Genomic DNA, 25,268 nt, shown 5'->3' with positions numbered 1-25,268 from the left:
CAGCCCCATCACCCCACTGCTGGAGCCACTGGCAGTCACCACAGCCACCAAGGTGTTTTCATCAACACGGACTCCAGTCCCTTCACCATGGAAAAATGACAACTTTCTTTAGGCATTTTCAAGATGTGTCTTTCATAGGATATGACCTTTCTTTCTTTCTTTCTTTCTTTCTTTCTTTCTTTCTTTCTTTCTTTCTTTCTTTCTTTCTTTTCCTCTCTCTCTCTCTCTCTCTCTTTCTCTCTCTCTCTCTCTCTCTCTCTCTCTCTCTCTCTCTCTCTCTCTCTCTCTCTCTCTCTCTCTCTCTCTCTCTCTCTCTCTCTCTCTCTCTCTTTCTCTCTCTCTCCCTCTCTCTCTCTTCTTTCTCCTCCCTTCCTTCCTTCCTTCCTTCCTTCCTTCCTTCCTTCCTTCCTTCCTTCCTTCCTTCCTTCCTTCCTTCCTTTGTCTTTCTTTCTCCTTACCTGCATATATGTTTCCATTGACTTTCAGAGAATATGGAAGAGAAAGGGAAAGACAGACAGAAACATCAAAGTGAGAGAATGCTTTGATGGTTGCCTCCTGCATGAGCCCTGACCTGGGCCTTAGCCAGAGAGGAGCCTGAAACTTAGGTACATGCCCTTGATCAGAATCTAACCTGGACCCTGTGTTTGGCAAACCTAGGCATTATTCACTGAGCCAAACAGCCTAGGGCTGGTTATGACATTTCTTATCCCTCCAGTAGCAGACCTTCGTTTTTTCCCCCAGGAGTGTGGGGAAAAGCCCTAGATCACCTGTTTGGATTCTTATACCCAAGTTACTAAGAATATTACCAGTGGCATACAGAGAGTTTGCTACAGAGTTTGGCATACAGAGCAGTCAGAAAAGGTGTTTCCTCTGTGTTCACACCTATCTCCTCCAATCTCCAGCTCTGCCCCTGCTAAGGCCAAAAGCCTCTGGCCAGGCTTGGCCTTGGCCAGGGACCCCCAGCTCATTCTGGTTGCTCTCAGGGGACCCCATCTGGCTTCAGTTGCCAGGCTCCTCTCCAGTGGACAAGGCCAGAAAGGGCAGGAGGAAAGCTTGCCTTCCTCCATTGCAGGGGAAACTCAAGCCTCCCTTCTTCTCTCTGTGGCCTGCAGCCATCTTGGTTGGGTTTATTTGCATATTCACTCCTGATTGGCTGATGGATGTGGTTGGTGGGTGTAGCAGAGGTGCAGTCTATTTGCATATTACTCTTTTATTATATAGGATACTCCTGTTGTCCAATATCTCACTTACTTAACTGAAAACACTGAAGGTATAACCAGGGACAAAGCAAGTATGCCCATTTATTACTATTAAACATCATAATAGAGGTTTTAGCCAATACAATTAGTTTAAAGCAATAAACTGAGGGCATAAAAACAAATAAAGTAGAAGTTATAAGGAAACTGATATGTTCATAAGGTAGACTACTACTCGGTAAAAGAGAAAAGCTATTGACATAAGCAACTTGAATGATTCTCAAAATCATTTTGCTAAGTGAAGGAAGCCAGTCTCAAAACGGATGTTGCTTTACTTTCTCTAGATTCTCAGTGCCTCATATAAAATCTTGCATCAAGTTCAAAAAATCACTGACTGTTAATGAATGGAAGAAGTGTATAAACTCCCAACACTCCTCAGGGAAGGGAACATGCCTCACTCTTCTATTGTATTAATCACAATGCATGGTATTTATCAAGACCTTCTATCTGCCTTCTGCCCCAGGAGACAAATGGGCAACACTGCTCTGAGGGTTTTCTGCATGGGCTCCTCACATCTTCACAGCTTCTCAAGAGCGGAACCTTTTACTTTTTCTCATCTTCAGCATTAATCTGAATGCAAGGGTAAGAATAATTGAGTGCATTTACACAGAAAGTAATCACAGAGCAAGTTAAAGTCTGTTTTCATATTAAAACTATTTAATTTTTCTTGAGAAGTATATGTACCTCTTTGGTTAAAGATGTGCTTCTAGAAGCTTGAGATACAATAGGATATAAAATTCCAACTTCAAAATTTTCTCTAAAACTCCAATGATGAAACAAAAGACAATGTACAGCATATTCTGCAGTTTTTTGGGGGGGGAAAAAACACACAACTATTCTGCAGCTTATTTTCAAAAAAAAAAATTAAGCAAACTACCAACTAGTTTATTTAAGCAAAAAGAGAAAAGGCAAAAATAAAAGATTCAAAATGGAAGAGGAAATAACCATTGAAATAGAAGAAATTAAAAAAAAAACATTTTTCAAATAAATTTGCAAATCTGGAGGAAGTGGATAATTTCCTAGGGAAGTACTGATTACCAAAAGTGTCCAAAGCTGTATATATGAGCACCTATTTCTGAAAGATTCATTAGCTTCTTTCCTCTTCTCTTATTCTTCAGGCTAACTTTTATTAAAATGTAGGCTAAACTCATTTTGTTTGGAGGAAGTAAGGGAGAGGTATATGTCCTGTTGCAGGCAAAATGGTTAGAGCATGGAGATATCAATTTCAAGATGGTGGAGGCAGGTGAGTGGCATGTGAACCCCAACCACAACCTGGTAGGACATGGACATGTATTTTGGGAAATCTTATAACTTATTAGGGTAGGAATGCCCAGTAGAAAAAGGATAGACTTCAATGATTGTTATCCATATCCTTTAGGAGTTCCCCTCCCAGAGAACCACAAATGTCTCACAAATGTTGGTTACACATAATTTCACCAAGTTGCATGTAATGAATGAATGCCAGAACAATGTGATATTTGCTGCGCATAGGGGTTATGAACATGGTTGAAACTTAGAGGGGAAAGTAGAGATATCTTAGAGGAACACATAGCTAAGTTCAGAAATAAGGATGAACTTTTACTAAAATGTGAAATTCATCCATGTGCTCTTAGTGGTGTTTCCTAATGTAAAACAGAGTCCAGTTTTGCACAAATATGAGAGAATTGAAAAGTTTTATTGTAGTAACAATAAGCAAAGTAATTCATGTGGGTAGAGATAGCAGTATGCCAATGATCCACCTAGAAGTAAGGAACCAAGGTTGGGGTAATGGAGGTTTGGTGACAACAGTTAGTTTCAGAGAAGAGTAGTGATCAGTTATTCACCAAAGTGCTTACATTGAAGTTGGTTAAAGAGTTTTTACAGAAACATCTTAATAGTCTAATCATTCTTCTCTCAGCTGTTGAATCTCTAACCTTTCTCTTTTTGGCATTTTAATTAGTTGCATTCTGAGAGATCCATTTTCCAGAGAACTCTTTGTTCTTCAGTGGACATATAATAAAGAATATTTTCATAAGAACATAATTCAACAAATGTGTGTTCATATAGAAAGAATTCTATCAGCATCTCTAGCTATATATTATGTGATGCCAGTAATTGACTTCCCTAACCACATGGGTAAAATAACCATTGTCATCCTAAAGGGAAAATATGGAGTAAATCCAGGCAGAGATTTTATGTTAATCTAGAAATAATCTAGATGAGAAATTGTTACTACAAATATATAGCAAAAGCTTGGGGTCATCATCTATTGGTTTCCTGCACTCCTTTTCTCTGAGTGTCTGGGGAAGTGTTTAGAAGACAGGGAGCATTTATGTTTTCTGCTTTGGAGTTTTAGAAATTGAGAATGTGTCTTTCCTCTCTTAAATCAAGCAAAAGTCTACCAATTGCCAACAATGAACTTACTAGTACTACACTCACTAGTTCTCAGAACCTGGAATACAGAAACAGAGCTCTGACTTGAGGGAATGAGTTATATGGCGGAGGGGCACTCCAAAATACTTGGGAGCAATAGACATATTTTCATTAGCCTAATCTTCCTTGAACAGAGATGAGATGTCTCTCCAAATTCCTCTCAATCTTCCCAAGATTAAGTCAAGTATCCCTTTCTGATTCTTAACTTCTTCTCTGGCATTTTGTTGCCTTAAAATAGAGGAAGTCTCCCTTTTTTCCAAGTCCCGCTCCATTTCTGCCTTTGTCTTTTCCTGCTCCCATTTATCCTCTAGCTTCCTGATTTTCTCTTCAAACTCCTCTCTTAACTGCCTTTTCTCTCTCTCCAGATCAGCTCTGCATTGTTCTTGTATAGTTTGAATCTGTTTCTGAATCTCCACCTCAGCCCTTTCGTATATCTTATTAGTGAAGAAACCTCCCTGGTTCTCCCTCACTATGCACTGGACCAATCCCAGCAGCTGTGTCCTCTGAGCCTCCTGTTCAGCCCCTGTCGCCTTATTGTTAAACACACAGTGACGATTCTTGAACTGCTCCATCAGATCTTGAAGGCCTTTTGGTGCTTCCTTTAAGTAATCATGGATGTCCATGCCTTCCAATTCATCTTTCCGGGTGAATAAGAGAATCATGTATCTCCTAGCTTTGGATCCAAACATTGATAGCATCTTCTCCACAGCCTTTTGTTCTTCCTTTGTGTATGAGCCCAGCTGGACCACCAGGAGCACAGCGTGAGGCCCGGGAGCGGTCAGGAGGATGCAATTAGCAATCTCCTTTTGTGTGTCAGCCTCTTGTACCTCTGTGTCAAAAATGCCAGGTGTGTCCACAATGACAATTTCTCTCCCATTCCATGTGCTGCTGCATTTCTGACAGACCTTGGTGATGGATTTTGCTGCAATGCCTGAATGAAATGCTTTCATTCCAAGGATGCTGTTCCCAGTGGCACTTTTTCCTGCTCCAGTCTTACCCACTAAGATAAGTCACAGTTGTGAATCTCTGGAGTCTTGGTTTCAAAGTCCTGAAAAATCCAGAAACAAAAGGCATAGTGTTAAGACTTAGTTCCAACATTTTTCCCTGGAGGGCCTCTGCCAATTTGTGCTCTTCTCTATTGACTGCTAGAGTCTAGTCCTTTGAGTACTCACAGAAGGTCTGTAGAACTGTGGGCCTCACCTCTTTTATAGGACTAGAGGAATGCTGGGCACTTCTCAGGAGTCCCTTAGGCTGCTCACTATGACATTGGGAAGCTAAGTGCCCATGGATAAAGGGACACAATGGTTCAAGTGAGAACTCTGATCTGCTGCTGGTAGCTGTCCCTCATAATCTAATTAGGAAGTAAAATAAAATCTGATTTTGGAACATTACAGTGGAAGGTCCTCTCCCCAATTTATATCTAAAATGGAACTTTGTGTCTTCCCATTAAGAAGCCAGATAGGTGGGTGATTCAAGCCATCCCACTCTTGAAAGAGAAAAAAGGACCCATGAGCAGAAAGGCATTTTGTTCCTTCATATTTCACATATGCAGCCATCTCCTCAGGGATTCTGAACCACAGAAGAACAAAAACCTTACTTTCAAAGTTACCACCTTAGTGTAGAAACCTAGTGAAGTTTTTTATTTTTAATTAATGTGTTGAATACATATAACCAGAAAGTTTTGACAATGCTCTAAAGTAGGGGTGTCGAACTCAATCAGAGAAGGGGCCAAAATCTAAAATCCAGCCTAAATCGCGGGCCGAATGGTTTACTGAACAGTCATAAACTGACAATGTCATAAACTGACAGCGGAGTGCAGTGATGACAGCGCGGTGCGGGCTGGATTTGGCCCGCGGGCCTTGTGTTTGACACATGTGCTCTAAAGTTACTATAAAACCCTTGATTCGTAAATAATAAAATAATAATAGTAACTCATACAGAGTAGCATTAGTAGAATTATATATTTTTCTTTTATTTTTTACTGATTTTTTACAGAGAGGAAGGGAGAGGGATAGAGAGTTAGAAACGTTGATGAAAGAGAATCATCAACTAGCTGCCTCCTGCACACCCCCCACTGGGGATGTGCCTCCAACCAATGTACATGCCCTTGACCGGAATCGAACTTGGGACCTTTCAGTCCGCAGACCAATGCTCTATCCACTGAGCCAAACCGGTTTCAGCTAGAATTATATTTTTAATGTCACTTGGTTAGGCATATATACTTCTTAGGACATTTAAAATTGGTAACAGAACAGTATACATAGCTTATTAGTGAAAGTTGTTTTCAAAATAACTATGTCTTAACTTAAATACCAAATCATCTATTATACATAGCTCTTTCCCTACTTCTATTCAAATATTCTCTGCTCATCTCTTTAATGTGTCTGTAAAGTTGAAGTCCTCAGGATTTGTTGAGCACAGCCTGGGACCATGGAAAATAACTGACAACCACATCTGAGATCCTTTTTCCCTCTGAAGGAAATCCCTGTCAGTACAGCCCTTGGGAAAGACCAATTCCTGTAGAAGGAATCCTGTATTACATCCATCCCTGCCAATATTGCAGACATGATTATTTTTCAGAGATATCATCACCAATCACCAAGTACCTCAGACCAAAAATCTAGGAATATCTGTTGATTCCTCTCTTCCCCTTACTTTCCACATCCAAGCAATTGAAAGATCGCAAGACTCCATCCACAAATATAACTGCTTCTCTCCATTTTTTTTTTATTTTTTAGTTCACAATTATATTTCTTTTTTTTTTAATAAAATTTTATTGTTCATTTTATTACAAATGTTCCTTCCCCCCCCTCCATTGGTCTCCTCCACCAGGTTCCCACCCCACCTTCTGCTCTTTCCCCACCCCCTATTGTCCTCATCCATAGGTGCACAGTTTATGTTCAGTCTCTTCCCACATCCCTCTCTCCCCTTTTCCCCAAGAATCGTCAGTTCACTCCCCTTCCATACCTCTGATTCTATTATATTCAACAGTTAATATTGTTCATCAGTTTTTTTTTTAATTTCCTTGGTTTTTATTCACTTGTTGATAGTTACGTATTTGTTGTTCATAATTTTTATCTTTATTTACTTTCTCTTCTGAAAGAACCCCCTTCAGCAATTCATATAATTCTGGTTTGGTGTTGATGAACTCCTTTAGCTATTTTTAAATTTTTTTATTAGTGAAGCTCTTTATCTGGCCTTCAATTCTGAGTGATAGCTTTGCTGGGTAGATTATCTTTGGCTGCTTCTCTCCATTTTAAAGAGTATCATACTAGCCCAAGCTACCATCACCATGCATGACTCAGCAGTTCCCTAACTGATCTCTATATTTCCATTGTGCCATCTTCTGTCTAGTCTATAAATTGGAATGATTTTTTTAAATATCAATTAAACAGAGGAGAGAGTTTGCAGAACCTCCCACTCTGGCTTCCACAAAATCAGTAGTTATTCCCCATCTCCCACACACTTTATGATGAAGCTGTTGCTAAGTCAGGAATTATCAAAACTATCCCTATGACAATTAGTGAGATGCATTGTAGATATGACCATGAATTATTCCCATCTCTGTACACATGCCTTTTTGAGATTTTGATCTGAAGCCCCTAACACAAGTTGCTGAATCTGTTTCACCACCCCTTGCATGGGGGATGGATGGGGGCAGGGTGACTTGCTCTGGACAATAAGGCAGGGGAAGCATGATGCATGTAGACTCCAAAAGTACTGATGTGCTGTGGCTTGCTGTCTCTTTTGGTCTTCAAAACCCTGTAACTGCTTTGTAAGTGAGCCTAGACTAGCCTGCTTGATGATGTGAGACACACAGTCCAGTTATTCATCACCCTGGCCTGCCCAAGAGCCTGCTAACTACCAGAAATGACCATGGGGATATCCAATGCAAAATTATCCAGTTTCAAGATCTTGAGAATAGTGTGGTAAGTTAAATAAGCCAGCTGAGAAAAAGACAAGATTCACATGATTTCATTCATATATGAGACATAACATAACAAGGCACAAGAAAATTAATAAAAATAAAAAAATGGCATAGGCATAGCAATAGTATTGTTGTTACCAGAGGGAAAGAGGGGTGGGGGAAGTTTGTGTAGATGATAACGGGTGTCAAATAAGTGGTGCAGGAAGGACAGGAGGATTTGGATGGAGAGTGCACAATGCGATATACCTATGACATATCCTAGCACTACATACTTGAAACATATAATATTAACTAATGCTACTCCAATAAATTGAATGAAAAAAAGAAAACGAGGCTATCCAGTTGTGTACTGAACCACCAGCTTACCACTGGTACATGAACAAATCTGTCTGAAATAAACCCAGTTGGCCCAGAACCAAGAACTGGCCAGTGAAATATAAAACTATAAAGTTGAAAGCCATAGGAATGGGTGATGTTTTAGGCTGCTAAATTGTGGTGTGGTTTGAAAAACTGACATAGTTCAACTGATAAAGTCAATTTCTATAGATAAAGCAGGGTTAAATGAGAAACTAAGTGAGCCAGTCTGGTTAATTTGTGAGTTACACTGAGGCCATTAAGAGCAGGGAATTTAGAGAACTGAATGAAGAATCAGTTCCTCTCATATTTTTCTTTCCAGTCCTCTCTCAGGCTGAAGAGAGGTGAAGAGAAACAACCAGAGATGCTACAATGGGCCCTACTGGTGTGTTCACATTAACCTTATCAGCCTGGGATCAATCAAGACACTTTAACCTCTTTTGATCTAGAGATTATGCTGTATCATGAGGTGACAGTGCAGAGGGGCTAGAGAAAAGAAAGAGAAGAGTAAATAAAAAGAAAATATGAAATGGGGTTGGAAATATGTTGTTCTTGGTCAGATGGGTCTGGCTGAGAGCACAGGAGAACCCACTGCTAGGTTCCCTCCATTCCACATGCCTGGGGAGCCCGAACACCCTCTCACCATGGCTGGTCCTGGGTTCACAGAAGTTGGAAGGCATACTGTGCAATTGAGTCGCCATCGTATAATAGTTAGAATTCCTGTAGATAAGAAACATAATTCATTTTAGGGAAATGGGGAGTAACTGCAAACCCAAACCAAATACAACAAGTAGTTTTTTCTTTTCCATAGCTTGCTACTTGATTTCACCTTCCCTGGTTCCCAACACTTCTCCTCAACTGCTATTGTCAGTTTCATTTTCACTTGTTACTTTTTCTTTAAACAAACATATTTCAAGTGCTTCATCAGCTCCGGTTCTGGACCTTCTTCCCCTACTACTCAGTAATTATTACTTTGAATTCTATTTATACATACTCTGTGGATTAGACCTTCCTCAGAGTTCTGAACCTTTATATCCCAGTTAATTTTTTCATTGGCCAACTTGACAAACATATCACACAGAACTTGGCCAAATGTAACCCTTGACCTCCCAAATTCCCTCTTTAGGCGGTTCAGTCCAGATACACAAAGGATTTTTTAACTTAATGTGTTCTGAGTTTAGATTCAGTAATATGTCCTCAGAAATCTCTTTTCCTTGATTGATATGCATATGGGAGTCTTTGCTGCCTTCTAAAGCATGTTTTCATTCTCACAGGAGAGTGAGCAGACCCCTTCCTTCCTTGTTAGGGAGTAGGTTAGGAGAAGGCTTAGCCCAAGCAAGAGCCTGTGCCTCTAGGCTGGAGGAGATGCTTGCCACTGCTCTGAAGATTCTGTGTGTGAAAGTCAGACATCCTTACACACCTGAGAGTGGAGAGTTACTCTTTCTAGATAACATGCCCCTTCCTGGTATCTAGTAGAATAGAGGTGCTCACTCAGTAAGCTTCTTGCAGGCAATGCATTCTTCCAGGTCCTCAAAGATCCTGCTCTCTGGCCTGCTCTCTTCTCCTGTTGGCATTTAGCTCTCCTGCAGAACCAGTGACAGGCTCCCAGGCTGGCCCAGAAGGCCCTGACTTACTTCTGTCCTCTGGTCATGAGTGCAGCAGGCTCTTCCTCACAGCTCATGGGGAAGTGTCCTGACTCTCAGAACTCAGAGGCAGGAAACTCAGGGAGAGGGGGCCCAAGGGCCCAACTTAAAGAGACAGGAACATTCATCACTGAGGCAGTGGGATGGGCAGTTTCCACGGGGAAACACAGCTTTGGACTGTAGTGATGTTCTCAGAAGCTCTCTGTGACACTAGCACTTGTCCCCTTAGGGGCTATAACCTCAGAGGAGAAGAGAATATTAGGTTTCTGGGGCCTATTTTCACTTCTAACCTTGATGACAAATCTTAACTCCTTTTGTCTTTACTATAATATTTTCCTAAAAATGGCCTCTTGGGAGCCTCTTTCCCTGGAATAGTGGCACCTAGGTGGTCCTGTTGCCAGGAATCACCTGCAAAGTCTGGTTCTCAAAGGAAATGAAGGCATTTTCACAATTAAAATGGGAGAACAGGGAAAGGATGAAAACTATCATTCAGGGCTTACTCTAGCCATCTCTGTAGATATCTCCCACCAGGCCTGTAGGGGAAAGATGTTGGAGGGGGTGGACCAGGCTTGCAGGAGAGGGCATTTGGGAGGGACCAGGCCTGCAAAGAAGTTAGTTAAGATTCTCACTCTTATTACTAAAATTTGGTACATTGTACAAAATGAGCATTTCTTCATTTGCTATATTACCTTAGGGCAGTTTCAGAGACTTTAGTTGAAATTCACCAAATGTGGTTGTTCCACCTGCAGGGCCCCTCACAATCCTGTCTGAAAATGGAAACCCAGGCAGTAGTTTTAGATTCAATGTTGGTTACTCTGCTAGCTCCCCTCATCTTCCTTCCTGTTGAATGCATGGATTTTGTATAATTTAGTGCTCCATTTTTGTTATTCTTTAGTGGAGTAGAATGAACTATTGCTAAATGGGGCTTAGGTGACAGCTCCCTTGACTTCCAGATTGCATTGTTTATCTGGGGTCCTTGGCTTTCTAATCAATGCAGATGTGCTATACTTGCAGAGGATAGGAGAAATGCTGGTGTCTCCTTATATTTCTAAATAATTATTTGTGGTCTTTCACAGCTCATAAATAAGTTCCCTACTTCTAATTTTAAGTGATACTTTCAAGTGATATTTTTTTAAGAAATATTCCAAAAACAATGAGGCTGTATCAGCTGTTTATTCAACAGTTAAGCTTGGAGAATATAGTTGTTAGAATTTGAAAGATGGAAACATTCATGAGTACTGGTTCAATTCAGAGTAGAATTTATTTTGTTTGGCTCAGGACAGAATCAAAGTGCTAAGTGTTGTGCCTGCTCTGGAAGAGGAACAGGTGAGGGTTTGGAGACTCACAGCACAACTCCTCCATTTCATCCTCAGGCCAGCACCAGCCTAGGAGGGGTCCAAAGTGATCTTTATGGTGAAGTTTTTTCTTGGCCCAGCCTTCTTCTCTCACCCCTCTGAACACTTCAGCAGGTACAGATAAGGGGACAATTGCCCTGTAACCTAGCCTTTCTAGCCTGTACTGTGACCAAAACTTCAAGTGATGAGTTAGACAAGGAGGAAGTGAGAGCCAGAAAGTGCTGTAGTGGAGGCAGGATGCGTGCTGTCCTGTGCACAAATGAGTTTACAATATATCATCCTGTAGCTTATTTCTTGGAAATAGAGTGGATTAGGAGAAACAATTAAAAAAAATTGTGCTGTGATACACTTGGATAAACATTATTGTGGGTAAGCAACTTTTTCCCTTGGTAAAGAGGTACTTACAATTTTTATCAGTACTAATAAAGCAGCTAAAGACATATATTTATGGGAAAACCAAAGTGAAGCAATAAATAAAAAAATAAAAGTCAAATTAAACCCAAAAGGAATAAATGCGGATAACAGCAGAAAAATTGTGCAAACCAAAATGAAAATCTCAGAAAGGAGGCAAATGACTGAATGTTAACAGATGGATCCAGAAGCCTCTGAATTCTTTCTGTTCTATTCTTCTGCCCCTAGGAAGAGATAAGAATTCAGGTTTGTCCAAGCAAAGAAAGGGTTATGAAGTAAAGTGACTAAAAAGTCCTGGCAGATGAGGAAGAATGGGAATGGAGAGTGTGCTGAGAGTGGCAGAGAACTATGGGAGAAGCACACTTGCTTACGTGCTTCTTACCTTCTTGGCTGTTGGTGCCACATGGTAATAGGGCTGGGATCTGTCACTTTCTGTAATTACACATGACTCTGATGACCCCAGGCACTCAAAGCATGGGATCCAAGGCCTGCAGTGATATCGCTCCTTCACACAGACCCTCAAGCCAATAGTCCTAGGACTGGTCCCTCTATGTGCTCTTCCATGAGGACCCCTGTTCATTGGCACAAACAACATCTGAGAGGAAGTGTGGGTAAGCAGCCACACTGAGAGGAAGTGTGGGTAAGAAGGGCTCAGGATTCAACCAGTAGGAGAGTCTGAGGACTTGTTCTCATGGGGCAAGGCCCAGAAATTGGTGTATAATGTAATTCCTTGGAGACATCAGACTTAGATGATGTGACACTTAATCTATCTTCTCTGTAGAGATTTCAGACCTCAGAGAGGTTATCATTTTGTCCAAAACCATAGATGCTGCTAGTGGCAGAACCAGAACAATACAGCTTTCCTGACTGCATTTCATGTGTTAATGCCAGACAATACTGCTGATGTGCTAATGTGATAATCTGCTCTGTAGCTCATGGATCAAAACCAGTGTCACTGATGTTAACGGAAGGGGACACAGTGTCAGATACATTAGCATTGTGTGCTGCCAGCCAAGCAAGGTGGCTCCTGTGTATTTAAATGCATCGATGTTATTTTGTTTTACTTTCCAAAGACTGAGGTCCTACTATGTTTCTTAGATGAAACTATTTATAATTTTTCAAATTAAAATTTATTGGGGTGACATTGGTTATTAATAATATGTGTATTTCTTGTGTGAAATTCTATGGTGCATTATTTGTATATTACATGATGTACCCACCACCAAAATTCTGGCCTCCTTCATCTTCATATATTTTACTCCATTTACCCTTTACAAATCTCCATACTCCTTCCTGCTAGTAACCACCATATTGTTGTCTTTGTCTCTGACTTTTTGTGAAACTACTTATTCTTTTGTGTGACTTTGTTGTTCTGCTGGAGTGTGAGGTCGGGTCTTGCTAGTGGGCCTGGAGCATGCTCTCAGGCAGAGGTGGTCTCAGGAAATGCTGTGCTCACACCAGCCTGGTAGTCTGCCCACTTCCTTGAGAGTCCAGGAGCCCTTCATTAGCACTTTCTCTCTCAAAAAGAAAGGATTTGGGGTTTGTTTTTGTGCTGCATATATTTACTAAATTCTTCAGTAAGGAGCTGTAAAAGTAAGGAGAATGAGGTGGTTATAGGGCCTGGGAGCCATGGATAGTGAGGCATTGCTGAGAGACTGGGTCAGGCAGAGTTTAAAGGCCTTTCTGAGAAAGCCAGCACTTCCCTCATTAGCAGCCTCTGTGGCCCAGCTGGGCCAGATGTGCGGGTGTGTGTGGGAAGGACTACTGTAGTAAACACAAGCTCATGCAGAAGGGGAAACCTCTGGGATGATGAGCTTATGAAACCTGAAGAGGGAAGGAGAAAAGTGTTGTGTGAGATTCCTAGGGCTGATGTAGCACAGAAACCCTATCTATGTAGCTTAAAGCCACAGAAACTTATGGTCCCATAGTTCTAGGCATCCAGCATCAAAAGGTTGGCAGAACCATGGTCTCTCTCAAGGTGCTGGAGAGGATCTGTGCTGTTTCCCACCTTCTTGTGGCTGTTGGAATCCCTTGGAGGTCCTAGGCTTATGGATTCATTGTCCTCATTTCTTTACTTTTGCATATTATAAGCAGAACCCAGGCTGTACCCTCCAAACTGTCTTTGAAAACTCAAGCATATTGCTTTCAAGCTCTTCTTTGCACACAGTAGGAGAACATAACTCAGCGACTTCTCGCCCAGTTTGTAACAAGTATCACCTTTCCTCCCTTGTACAACACCATGGTCCTCAATTTGAAATAAGATCTCACCTTTAATATCAAATTCCCAGCAACAGACTCAGCAAGGATATCTAGGCTTTTCCTATCAAGTGCCCCAGAATGCTCCCAGTATCTGTGCCTTTCCTAATTCCCCAACCACAATCATATTTTAAGCACTTTTAAATTTCTTTATTGAATAAGGTGTTACATATGTGTCCTTATTAAGCATTTCTTTTACAGCAGAACCCCACTTCCTGGTATACGCACTGACCCTATGAAGTCAATACTCCTTTTTAAAGGTCACTAAAGGGAGTTACAGAGAGGTTAACTTATCCACCTGTGGTAGGCTGAAAAATTACACCCTCCCTAAACCCAGGATAACCATGTCCTAATCCAGAACTTATAAATGTTACCTTATTGGAGAAGTGATGAAGTTAATGATTTTTATTTTTTTTCTTTCCTTTTTATTGAATTTATTGGGGTAACAGTGGTTAACAAAATTATATAAGCTTCAGATGCACAATTCTACAACACATAATCTATACACTGTATTGTGTTTTTACTAACACAAAGGGATTCCTTTAAATTTGTAACATTATGGTTGAATTTTATTTTATTTTATTTTTTAATTTTAATAAATCTTTATTGTTTACATTATTACAAATGTTCCTCATTTTTCCCCCCCTCCAAAGCAGGTTCCCACCCACCCTCTGCCCTTTCCTCACCTCCCATTGTCTTCATCCATAGGTGCAAGGTTTATGTCCAGGCTCTTCCCGCACCCCCACTCCCTTTTTTCCTGATAATCATCAGGTCACTCCCCTTCCATACCTCTTATTCTATTATATTCAACAGTTAATATTGTTCATCAGATTTTTTTAATTCTCTTGGTTCTTAGATTCACTTGTTGATAGTTACGTATTTGTTGTTCATAATTTTTATCTTTATTTTCTTCCTCTTCCTAAAGAACCCCCTTCAGCAATTCATATAATTCTGGTTTGACGGTGATGAACTCCTTTAGCTTTTATTTTTTTTTAATATATTTTATTGATTTTTCACAGAGAGGAAGAGAGAGGGATAGAGAGTTAGAAACATCGATGAGAGAGAATCATTGATCAGCTGCCTCTTGCACACCTCCCACTGGGGATGTGCCCGCAACCAAGGTACATGCCCTTGCCTGGAATCGAACCCCGGACCTTTCAGTCCGCAGGCCGACGCTCTATCCACTGAGCCAAACCGGTACATGTTGTTTTCAAAATTTGAATGTCAAGAGCAAAACTCTGGCTATTAAATAATAACAACAATGCCAATGCAAAACAACAATATGAGAAATCAGAATTATGGACATATTAACATTTTTAGCTACTAAATGAGTCTCTTTTGTTGTTGGTGTGGATTTACTCAGAGTTCTTGGACTTGATGCACAAGACTTTGCAGAAGACTGGAAGGTAACAGATGCTAGCATGAGGAGGAGCATGATTAAAGAAGTAGCTTCCACTTCAGTCTTTAATTTCTTCCGATGACTCCATGTTGGCCCCTCAGTCCCTTGTGTAGCTTTCAGTTTTCTTCTCCCATTTTGCTGTCATCTGGGCAACTCTCAGTCCTTTTGGGTGAAGGCACACAGAAGCTTCTCTGAGTCTATTGTGATGACGGACATAACACTCTGGTACCCAAATTGGCTGCATTGCTCCTTCTTTCCTTTCATTTTGAACCTAGGGTTCGACCCCACAACACTCTGGGCCTGGCTGCTCTGGGCCTGGCTGCTCCTCCAGGCCTGGATGCTCTGGGCGTGGCTGCTCTGGGCCTGGCTGCTGCTGCTCTGGGCCTGGATGCTTCAGGCCTGGCTGTTCCAGGCCTGGCTGCTGCTGCTATGGGCCTGAATACTTCGGGCCTGGCTGCTGCTTCGGGCCTGGCTGCTCCGGGCCTGGCTACTGCTTCAGGCCTGGCTGCTCTGTGCCTGGCTGCTCTAGGCCTGGCTGCTGCTGCTCCAGGCCTGGCTGCTCCGGGCCTGGCTACTGCTTCGGGCCTGGCTACTCTTGGCCTGGCTACTCCAAGCCTGGTTGCTGCTGCTCCAGGCCTGGATGCTCCAGGCCTGGCTGCTCTGGGCCTGCCATTCTTTTATTTTTCCTGCTGGTCACATTTTTGTATTAGTACCTTTAGAAGCTTACTAGATTTGTCAGATGTACAGGCAAGTTTTAGGGATTGACTTGATAATTGACCCAGTCATATTATTGAGTCTGTGCATTCAGCTACTTGAGCTCTAGATTCTTGTCCTCCATTTCTTTCATTTGTGATCTGTTTCTTTGTCTAGGCATTTTCGCAGCTTCCCTGAGTTGGTAGCCTTAAAAGTCTCTGTGTTCAGCTTGGATGGGGCGAAGTATCAGGGTGGAGCCTACAGCCTTGGCTTTCATCAGCCATGCCCTATGAGGCTCCTGAGTCTCAGTATTTCTCAGGGTCCTTTGGTACTCGCTGCAAGCACCTTTGAAAGAAAGGTGCCCTTGACCTTCGCCCACTACCAAACAGTCTAGGGTCTACTCCCATGAGCCCGGAACTGGGGTTCAGTTCAGTTGGAAATGGAGTTGGAGGTGGTGATTAGAGCAGTCTGGAGCTTTTGTTTCCTTCCCTCTACGGCAATCCCGCGGGACAGTCAATCTTCCATTCTCCACACGAAATGTGCATGCCTCCAGGACCTCCTTTCGCCGCTCCCCTGGGTTTCCGCCTTACAGCCCAGGCTCCCTCTGTTTGAGGCTGGGTCCCCAGAGTCTGGCCCAGGACTGGGGTTCAGTGCTGTTGGATCTGGAATTCAGCACAGTCCGGAGATTTTATCTCCTTCCCGCTAGGGAATGCCAGCCAGGCACTCCGCCTCCCCGTCCTCTCCGGCTCCGTCCTCTCTGCGCGCCGCGTCTCCGTATCTTAGGCTTTTACAGCTCCTCTGCTTTTCCTTCTGGTTTTCTCCTTGCTTCTCGTTGTAGAATTTCCAGGCAGTCGACTTTCCTGTAGTTCTAGGTAATATCCATTTTGTATTTTAGTTGTATTTTATTGAAATTGTTGTGTGTGGCTGCTGTTAGGTGTTTACGTGTGCAGCCATATTGGATCCTCTCTTCGAAGTTAATGATTTTTAGATGGGAGATTGTCTTGGATTATCTGAGTGGGTCCTACATGTAATCACAAAGACCCTCAGAAGAGGGGCGCAAGATAAAAGAAGGAAAAAGGCAATGTGATGGTGGCAGCAGAGATTGGAGTGATGTGATCACAAAACAAGGGATTCTGGAAGTTTGAAGAAACAGGGTATAGATTCTCTCTGGGAAATACCCTCAGGCACAAAATACATTCATTTTATCTGAATAAGACTAATTTTAGGTTCCTGTCTTCTATAACACTAAGAAAATTAATTTGCATTGTCTCAGACAACTAATTTTTTGTAATTTGTTATGGCAGCAATAGGCAACTGATATACCAAGTTAACTGTTTATTATGGAAGTGTCAGGATAGTTCAAGAAACCATTCCTTTTTCCTCCTGTTATTATTTTTGCAAAATTGTAATAATTTTGAGCAGCATAAGGAGCCTTGAGCTCCACAAGGAAGGCTCTGATAGAAGTTTAATACATGTATTTTATAACCCAAATCTTAAATATATATATTTGCACATTGACGTGTATGTTCATGATGTAAAGCACAAAGGGGGAAAGGAATAATAGGAAAATATAAAATAGGAAGCCATGTCTTTATCTACATTCATCTCTTTCCTTCTGACTATGTGGAAGGATCAGCATCCTGGGAGGGGGGAGAGCACCTTCATGAAGTTTCAGGTGAGGACCAGGAGCAGAGAGACAGGTGGCTCACAGCAGAGCTGGGTGTGAAAAGAAACTCATAAGGATGAGAAGCATGGCCAACTGAACAACACAGGAGAGACATGCAGCAGAATTCCTTCTATCAAAAGTCTCCTAGAGGGAGGTCAGTTCTAAGAGAGGGTACAGGTGTGGGAGCTGTGTTCCAGATGTCAAGGACCTCAGGGCTATGACCATACAAGACTGTATCCTATTCCCTATAGCATCTATGCATTCTATTTCAACTACATCCCTCTTCTCTTTTGGAAATTATGAGTGTGCCTGGAGAAGCAATGAATTGTCCAAGAAATCATAAAAGGCAGCTTCTGGCAGGACAAGTTTCATTCAGGGAATATGGAGAATGAAGTGAAACTGGGGCAGTGGAGGAGATATTTTGAGCAGGAGATGCAGTTCTGGCTCTGCTCTGGACTCATATATATGCAGCCTGTAAAGGTGGGATTCCTCTATGTGTGACTTGTAAGGGTACTCAAGGACTTGTGCTTAGAGTGTATACTTTTTAATCATGATTTAAAACAATGGGCTTGGTATTTTCCTTTTGTGCCAGACCTTGTGAATTACATAGCTGGCCCTGATCTGTGTCTTTATTGTAAATAGAAAAACTATTAATTGGGTTCCTTCAAGTTTACCGAAGTCATCAATACCAATAATTGGTCCAATAATATGGCCACTTACACCATCATTTCCAAATCTATCATATCTGCTTCCCTCCATGGGTTGCAGCCCTATTGTCACTTTTGTCACATTTGGCCCTTTTAGTACCTACCCTCAAGTTTAAGCATTGACCAACCAATTTCTCAATCTAGTGAAGGAAAATGTGTAATCAAAATTTAATCTATTTGTGGTGATGCAACAGACAACTAGAACATCTTTTTAACCATGAAAGATTCAACAGCCTACCTCTCACCTGAAAACAATTTTTAGATCCTTTGGGATCCATTCGCTGGTAAATCTAGGATAAGGTAACTCTGTCTGGGCCTGGAGAGGGAGAGGGTATGAAGGGTCGGAGGGAAGGTTGCATTTACTCCTTGGGTACATCTTTATATGTCATGTAATGTATACTTTCAACCATATAAGAACCATATTAAAAAAAATAGCAGAGAAATTGTGATCATTGGAAGACTTTTCCGAGTTTTGATAATTTCTAAATGGGAAACTGGAGATCTTCCTGAGTGAAAAGACTCAAAACCCATATTGTGACATCATTAGCAAGACCTGAGGATACACCAAGTCCCATGCCCAACTTTCTTCTCCAGAATGACCCCACAGTCTCCCAATGCACCAGGGAAGGTGTCAGACACTGTGCCTGGCTTTTGGGGGCAATATTTATATCATTTAATAAGAGTCTTTTGATCCACTACTATAACCCAAAACACCAAATATAGCTTTGGTAATTTTGGTACAAGAGCAAGCACATGGAGGAAAACATTTCAACTTGGCTAAATGAAAGCACCCACCAAGTTAGGGAAAATATTACTGTCTCTTTAAAAGCAAACAGTTCCTCCACTGGCTCCACCGAATCTATGCTTTCTGCCTCCATGGTTTCAGAGGGTGTGAACAATTTTTCTCACAATTAAAACAAAAGCACCAGCTTGCAGAGTGTCTTTGGAGAAAATTTGAGAACTCATCAACTGGTTGAAAAGAAGGTGAGTGTGGCTGAGAAGTAGACTCACTACTTCTCAGCACTAGAGTTGTTTGGGCAGTAAGTCCATGAATTGTACATGGTGTGCGTTCTGGTCACAGGAAGGATCAGGTTCTGTGCCACAAGTACAGCAGGGGGGTGCTGTCAGAGGGTAGTGAAGGAAGGTAGGGAGGGAGTCAGGAGCTTTATTAGTACGACTAGAGGTCTTGTGCATGAAAATTCCTGGAAGAGTAGGCCTTCCTTCCCCGGGCTGCCAGCACCAGCTTCCCTCTAGCACCTGGGACCCTGGCTTCCCTCCTCTGGCTGCCTGAAGGCATCTGGGACTAGGGCTGTCTTCCCTTGGGCCGCCTTGGCATGGTTAGGAAGGACGTCTGGTCTAATTAGTATTATTATAGATGTTACATGTATCATATTGAACAGGACACATTTGTGCTGACTGGTGCACCTTCATGCATTTGCTGCTCTGAAAAACACTGAGGGCTGCCTGACAAGCCTTCCTTTTCCCTGGATAGGAAATGAGTGTCCCCAAGGCAGGTCTTTAGAGCTTGAAGACAATATAAAGACTGACCTGTCTAACTTACTCTTTTTACCGAAAAAGAAGCAGGATCCTGGAGAGTGTGGTGACTCTAGGGGTTGCCCATGCCACTAAAGGCAGAGGAAATCTGGACTGCAGTTGCTCAATCCTTTTCTTCATTCAGCAGAGAAACTCTAATCTGAGTAGTGTGACATGTGAGATGAGGAGGGGGTGTCATTGATAAAGGGTTGGCTATTCTGCAAGAACAATGTATATGAAACCCTCCACTCATTGGCCCTAGTTACAGGTTTCCTAAAAGTGTTCTGTTCTGGAAAGAGTGTGGACTCACCTCCATGTCCTCTCTTGATCTAGCTCTGATTTGATGTAATTTTAGAATTCTGAGAAAACATTGAAGGAGGCCATGTGTGCAGTGGTTAGGAGGGACGGTGGTCAGAGAGACTTTGAATTTGATACCTGCTCTGCCCAATACCTGTTAGCAATGTGACTTTGGGCAAGTGTTTCAACATTTTCAAGCCTCATCAATGTCTTCACTTAAAAAGTTAGAATAATAAAATTAGCTTTTTGCAGGCTATTATAGGGGAGTAGGTGAGTGCTTATTTTATGTCAGCATTGCTTATATTACACACATATCAAATTTTACTGTTGAAAAATGTTAATTTACTCAAAGATAAATGAACATTACCAGGAACTTTCATGTACCTAGACCAAGATTCCACAGTTATTAAGTGATACCAATCTTATTTCATCCATAATATAGTGTATAGATTCTATATACTCAGCACTCCCCTGCCACACCACATTATTTTGAAGCAAATATCATTGTTTCATTTTACCAGTAAATATTTGAAGCCATTTAAAAATATGATCATAATCAGACTTCACAAAGCAAATAGAATTTATTTTACAAAGTTAACAGTTGCTGCCGAGACCGGTTTGGCTCAATGGATGGAGCGCCGGCCTGCTGACTGAAAGGTTCCAGGTTGGATTCTGGTCAAGGGCATGTATGTTGGTTGCGGGCACATCCCCAGTGCGGGGTGTGCAAGAGGCAGCTGATCAAGATTCTCTCTCATCAATGTTTCTAACTCTCTGTCTCTTTTTCTTCCTCTTTGTAAAAAATCAATAAAAATGTATTTAAAAAAAACAACAATAAAACACAAAGTTAACAGTTGTCTTCAGATTTTCCATTTTATAATCAATCTACCATAACTGAATATCCTAGTTATATCCAATTTACCTAAATGGTTCCAATTTCCCAGTTTTATTAAATTTTAATTTATATAAAATGAAATTCATTACTTTTTTTTTTTTAGTAGTTTCAATAATCAATGTTTTGAACATATTTCTTACATACAAACTTCCATATCTATACTGATAAAAGGGTAATATGCTAATTGGACTGGGAAGCCTTGCAGATGTCTTTCTTGATTTCCTCTTCCCTAGTTCCCAACACTGTTACTGGTGGGAGGGCCAAGGCAGAGGCAGTTAGGGGTGATCAGTCCATGGAGGGGAGGGCAGTTGTGGGTGATCAGGCAAACAGTTGGGGTGTGCAGGCCGGCAGTGGGGAGGCGGTAGGGGACAAGCCGGCCAGCAACGGGGAAGGGCAATTGTTGCTGAGCAGGCTTGTGGGAAAAACACTTGGGGGCAATCAGGCTGGTGGGGGGCAGTTGGGGTTGAGCAGGATGGCAGGCAGAGTGGTTAGGGGTGATTAGGCAGGTAGACAGGTGAGCAGTTAGGAGCCAGCAGTCTCAGATTGTGAGAGGGATGTTTGAGTGCCAGTTTAGGCCCTATCCCTGTGATCACAAGGATAGGGCTTAAACTGGCAATCTGACATCTCACAAGGGGTCCTAGATTGGAGAGGGTTCAGGCAAGGCTGAGGGAAAACACCCCCCCCCCACTCCCCCAAGCATGAATTTTGTGCACTGGGCCACTTGTGTGTGTATATTTTGACATGTATATTCATTTTATACTAGAGGCGCATTGCACAAAGAGATTTGTGCAATAGGCTTCCTTCCCTTGGCTTCTAGCACCGGTTTACCTCTGGCACCTGGCCAGAGTCTGCCTTCTTAGTCTTTGCTGCAGACTCCAGCTGGAGTCTGCCATTTTCTCTGCAGATTCAGGCTGCAGTCTGTTTGTTGATTTAGTTTTTGCTGTAGATGCAAACTAGAATCTGCCATCTTCATCTTTGCTGCAGACACTGGAGTCTGCCATCTTCCTCTCTGCTGTGGCTAGAGTGCCACTCCTGAAGTTCCCTTCACCCTCCATCTTTCCTCTCATAGTAGGCATGTTGCCCGGCCTGGCCAATACTCACCTAGAGCATCTGGATGGCTGCCATATTTCTTCTTCTAATTTGCATATTCCTCCTGATTGGCTCTTGGGCATAGCAGAGTGATGGTTAATTTGCATGTTTCTCTTTTATTACTGTAGACTTCATTTTATTTTAATTTTTACTTTTGATTGCTTTCAACCATTTCTCTCACCCTTGCCTCTGGCAACCACCAGTACATTATCTGGATTTATGAACTTGTTTATGTTGTTGTAGTTTTTTTTGTTAATCTTCACCAGAATATATTCCTCCATTGATTTATAGTGAGAATGGATCTACCAAAATGGAGGCAGAATCATTTACATGGTCTGGGTTTAGGGTTGGGAGATGGTCAAAGGCTCCATTTTTGTCAAGTTCTATTTGAAATGCCCGTGAACTTGACCAATGGGGAAGCTGAATGGAATATAAAAGTTCAAAATTCTGAAGAGGGTCTAGGCTAAGAGGACATACAAATGGCATTCAAAGCAATAATTTACTGAGTGGATGGGGAAAGGCGCCCACAACCGGAGCTGAGGAAGCACTTGAAATATGTTCCTGTAGAGAAGAAGCAATAGTAAAAATGAAAATGACAGTGGGGACGTGAGTAGAAGTGTTGGGAAATAGGGAAGGTGAAAACAAGTTTATGGAAAATAAAATAAACTGTTGGCTGCATGAGGTTTTGGTTTTCAGTTACTATCCATTTCCCTAAAATGAGTTGTTTCTTATCTACAGAAATTCAAACTATGATGGACATTACTCCTTACAACTTCAGTGGACCCAGGGCCGGCCATGGTGAGAGGATGCATGGGTTCCCCAGGCCAGGTGGGGCGAAGTGAACCTGGCAGTGGGTTCTCCTGTGCTCTCTGCCAGTCTTCATCGGAGCAACAACAAAATATTTCCAACCCCATTTCTTATTTTATCTTACTTAACTCAGCTTTTCTCACGAACCTCTGCACTGTTTCTTCATGACACAGCATAACCTCTAAGAGAAATAGAAGTTAAGGTATCCTGATTGATCCGAGGCTAATGAGGTTTCTCATTTTCTACTTTGAACAATGTAGAAACACCAGAAGGGCCAGTTGTAGTCTCTCTTGTTGTTTCTCTGCCACTCTCTTCAGCCTGAGAGAAGACTGCGAAGGAGGGATGTGAGAGGAATTGATTAATTCAGGTCCTAATTTCCTTGCTCCTGGAAGCATGTTTTGGATGTAGAAGCCATTTGGAAGTAGAAACCAACAAATTCAACAGACTGGCTCACTTAGTTTCTCACACAACCCTCCTTTCACTTCCTTATCTATAGATATCAACTATATCAGTTGAACTTTTGCTGGTTTGATACCGCACCACAACACAACTTAGTACCCGAGAACCTCCACCATTTCCTTGGCAAACAATTTGGTAGACAGATGGGAAGTTTCTGGGTCTGAGCCAACTGGGCTCCTCTCAGCCAAACTTGCTCATGCCCCAGTGCTAAGCTGGTGGTTCAGTTCACAACTGGATAACCTTTATTTTCCAGATTAAATTAATTGGGGTGACATTGATTAATAACATTACATAAGTTTCAGGTGTATAATTCTATAACATATCATCTGTGTGTTGCATTGTCTCCTTCCATCACCATATATTTCACCCCTTTACCTGCTTCAACCTGTTCCCACTCCTCACTCCCCTCTGGTAACTCTCATATTGATGCCTGTGCCTATGAGTTTGTTTGTTTATTTGTATTATTTGTTCCCTTGTTGCTTTCTATTTTATATCCCATATATAAGTGAAATCATAGAGTTCTTGTCCTTAGTTCACCTGACTTCTGTCGCTTAGCATACCGATAATACTATCAAGATCTAGCAACTGGATACTTTTGAATGGATAGTTCCATGGCCAGGTCTCATGGTTAGAAGGCTCTTTGGCAGGTTAGCATGATAGGAATGACAGGGTTTTGTGTCCTTATCATCAATCAGTTGCAGGGTTCTGAAGACCAAGAGGCATCAAGCCCCAGGGCATCAGCACCTTTGGAGTCTACTTGCATCATGCTTCTACTGCCCTATTGTCCAGAGCAATTCACAGGGCCCACCCAGATACAAGGGGTGGAGAAACAGGCTCTGCACCTTGTGGTAGGAGTTCCTGATCTACATGCTAAAGAGACATCAGTACAGGCCTGGGATTCATTCATGGCCATTTCTGCAGTCTATCATACAGACTGCCATGTGCTATCAGCATTGGCAAATGGTTGCAGTGTTGGAGTTAGCCTTTAGTGACTTTTCTTTCCAAAGTCAAGGGGCTTCCATGATTTTTCCTACGTGTCTCTGGATGACCAACTAATGCCCTTACGTTGGAGTCTCCCACTGTGGTGCTAACTAAATAACAATCTGAAATCCCACCCACATTTTCTCTTCATCTTAGCCATCTTGTAGCCACTGCTCTCTACTTATAGAAATTTACTTTTCCCATCTCAGAATTCTGGTGATCAAATATGGGATACTCTGCCTTTCTTGGATTAATAACAACTTCACCATAAATGTGTGGAAGATAGGAAATAACTATCGATTTTTTGAAAGCCAGAGTGGGGGGGTTCTGTAAAATTTCTATTCTGTTTGATTGGAAATTTTAAAAAACAATTCCAATGTACAGAATAGAAAAATAGGGCACAACAGAAGTAAAGAGACCACTTAGGGGACTGCTGAGTTATGAATGGTGATGATAGCTTAGGCTAGTATGATGGTCTTCAAAATGGAGAGAAGAGGTCAGATTTGTGAACTTGCTGATGGGTCAGATCCGGAAGGTAAGGGAAAGAGAAGAATCCAGGGAGATTCCCTGCTTTGTCTGAGGAACTGGGTGAATGGTGATGATACCTCTGAAAAATAAAATGGAGTTTATAATCATGTTAGCAATATTGTCAGTGTGGTGATGGATGCATCAACTCAAAGCACAGACAATTCATTATAATACAGGTTTCCTCCTGCAAGAGTCAGTCTTGATCAAGGGTTGTGCTAACAGGGTCTTCTTTCAGGGAGAAACAGGCTCTCAGATGTGCTTGTCAGTTGACTTCTATGGTCCTGGTCTGTGCTCAACAAATCCTGAAGTCTTCATCTCTATAGAAACATCAAAGAGATAAGCAGAGGATTACTGATTGGAAAGAGCTATATAGATGATTTGTTGTTTAACTTAGACACAGTGATCTTTAAAATATCACTCAGATGGTAGGCTACACTGTTCTATTTTTAACTTCCAGGTGTCTTAGGAAGTAGACATGTCTAACCAAGTGAAACTAAAAAAGTATAACTCCACTAATGCTACTCTGTTATTACCATTATTTATGTATCAAGGGATTTTAGAGTAACTCCAGAGAACTGTCACTACTTTCTGGATAGAAGTCT

The 25,268-nt window shown here is 41.8% G+C and overlaps 3 protein-coding genes across 5 annotated transcripts in view; 1 reads left to right on the top strand and 2 right to left on the bottom strand.

Annotated features, from left to right (window-relative positions):
• The window catches only part of LOC311628739 (GTPase IMAP family member 7-like), a 322,213-nt gene that overhangs the window by 55,551 nt on the left and 241,394 nt on the right, over positions 1-25,268 (bottom strand). The gene's annotated exons all lie outside the window — the stretch shown is intronic.
• The window catches only part of LOC311628720 (GTPase IMAP family member 4-like), a 53,102-nt gene that overhangs the window by 25,675 nt on the left and 2,159 nt on the right, over positions 1-25,268 (top strand). Inside the window, exons 1-2 of one of the 3 annotated variants that reach the window (XM_084896216.1) lie at positions 18,949-19,064; positions 22,630-22,689. In XM_084896216.1, coding sequence (XP_084752342.1) covers positions 22,641-22,689 — 49 coding nt within the window. In that variant the 5' untranslated portion in view covers positions 18,949-19,064; positions 22,630-22,640. Of the gene's footprint in view, positions 1-18,948; positions 19,065-22,525; positions 22,690-25,268 lie in introns of those variants that run through there. The other 2 variants (XM_084896215.1, XM_084896214.1) reach the window with 2 other exon arrangements.
• LOC311628724 (GTPase IMAP family member 4-like) lies at positions 3,785-8,630 on the bottom strand (the record flags this gene model as incomplete). Its single annotated transcript, XM_084896221.1, is given in 4 exon segments — positions 3,785-4,678; positions 4,682-4,708; positions 4,712-4,716; positions 8,594-8,630. Coding segments are annotated over 4 exon segments (963 nt in total).

The sequence above is a fragment of the Pipistrellus hanaki genome (assembly GCF_964339955.1).
Source record: "Pipistrellus hanaki genome assembly, chromosome: 10".
Lineage (NCBI taxonomy): Eukaryota > Metazoa > Chordata > Mammalia > Chiroptera > Vespertilionidae > Pipistrellus > Pipistrellus hanaki.
This window is presented reverse-complemented; position numbering and strand designations above follow the sequence as displayed.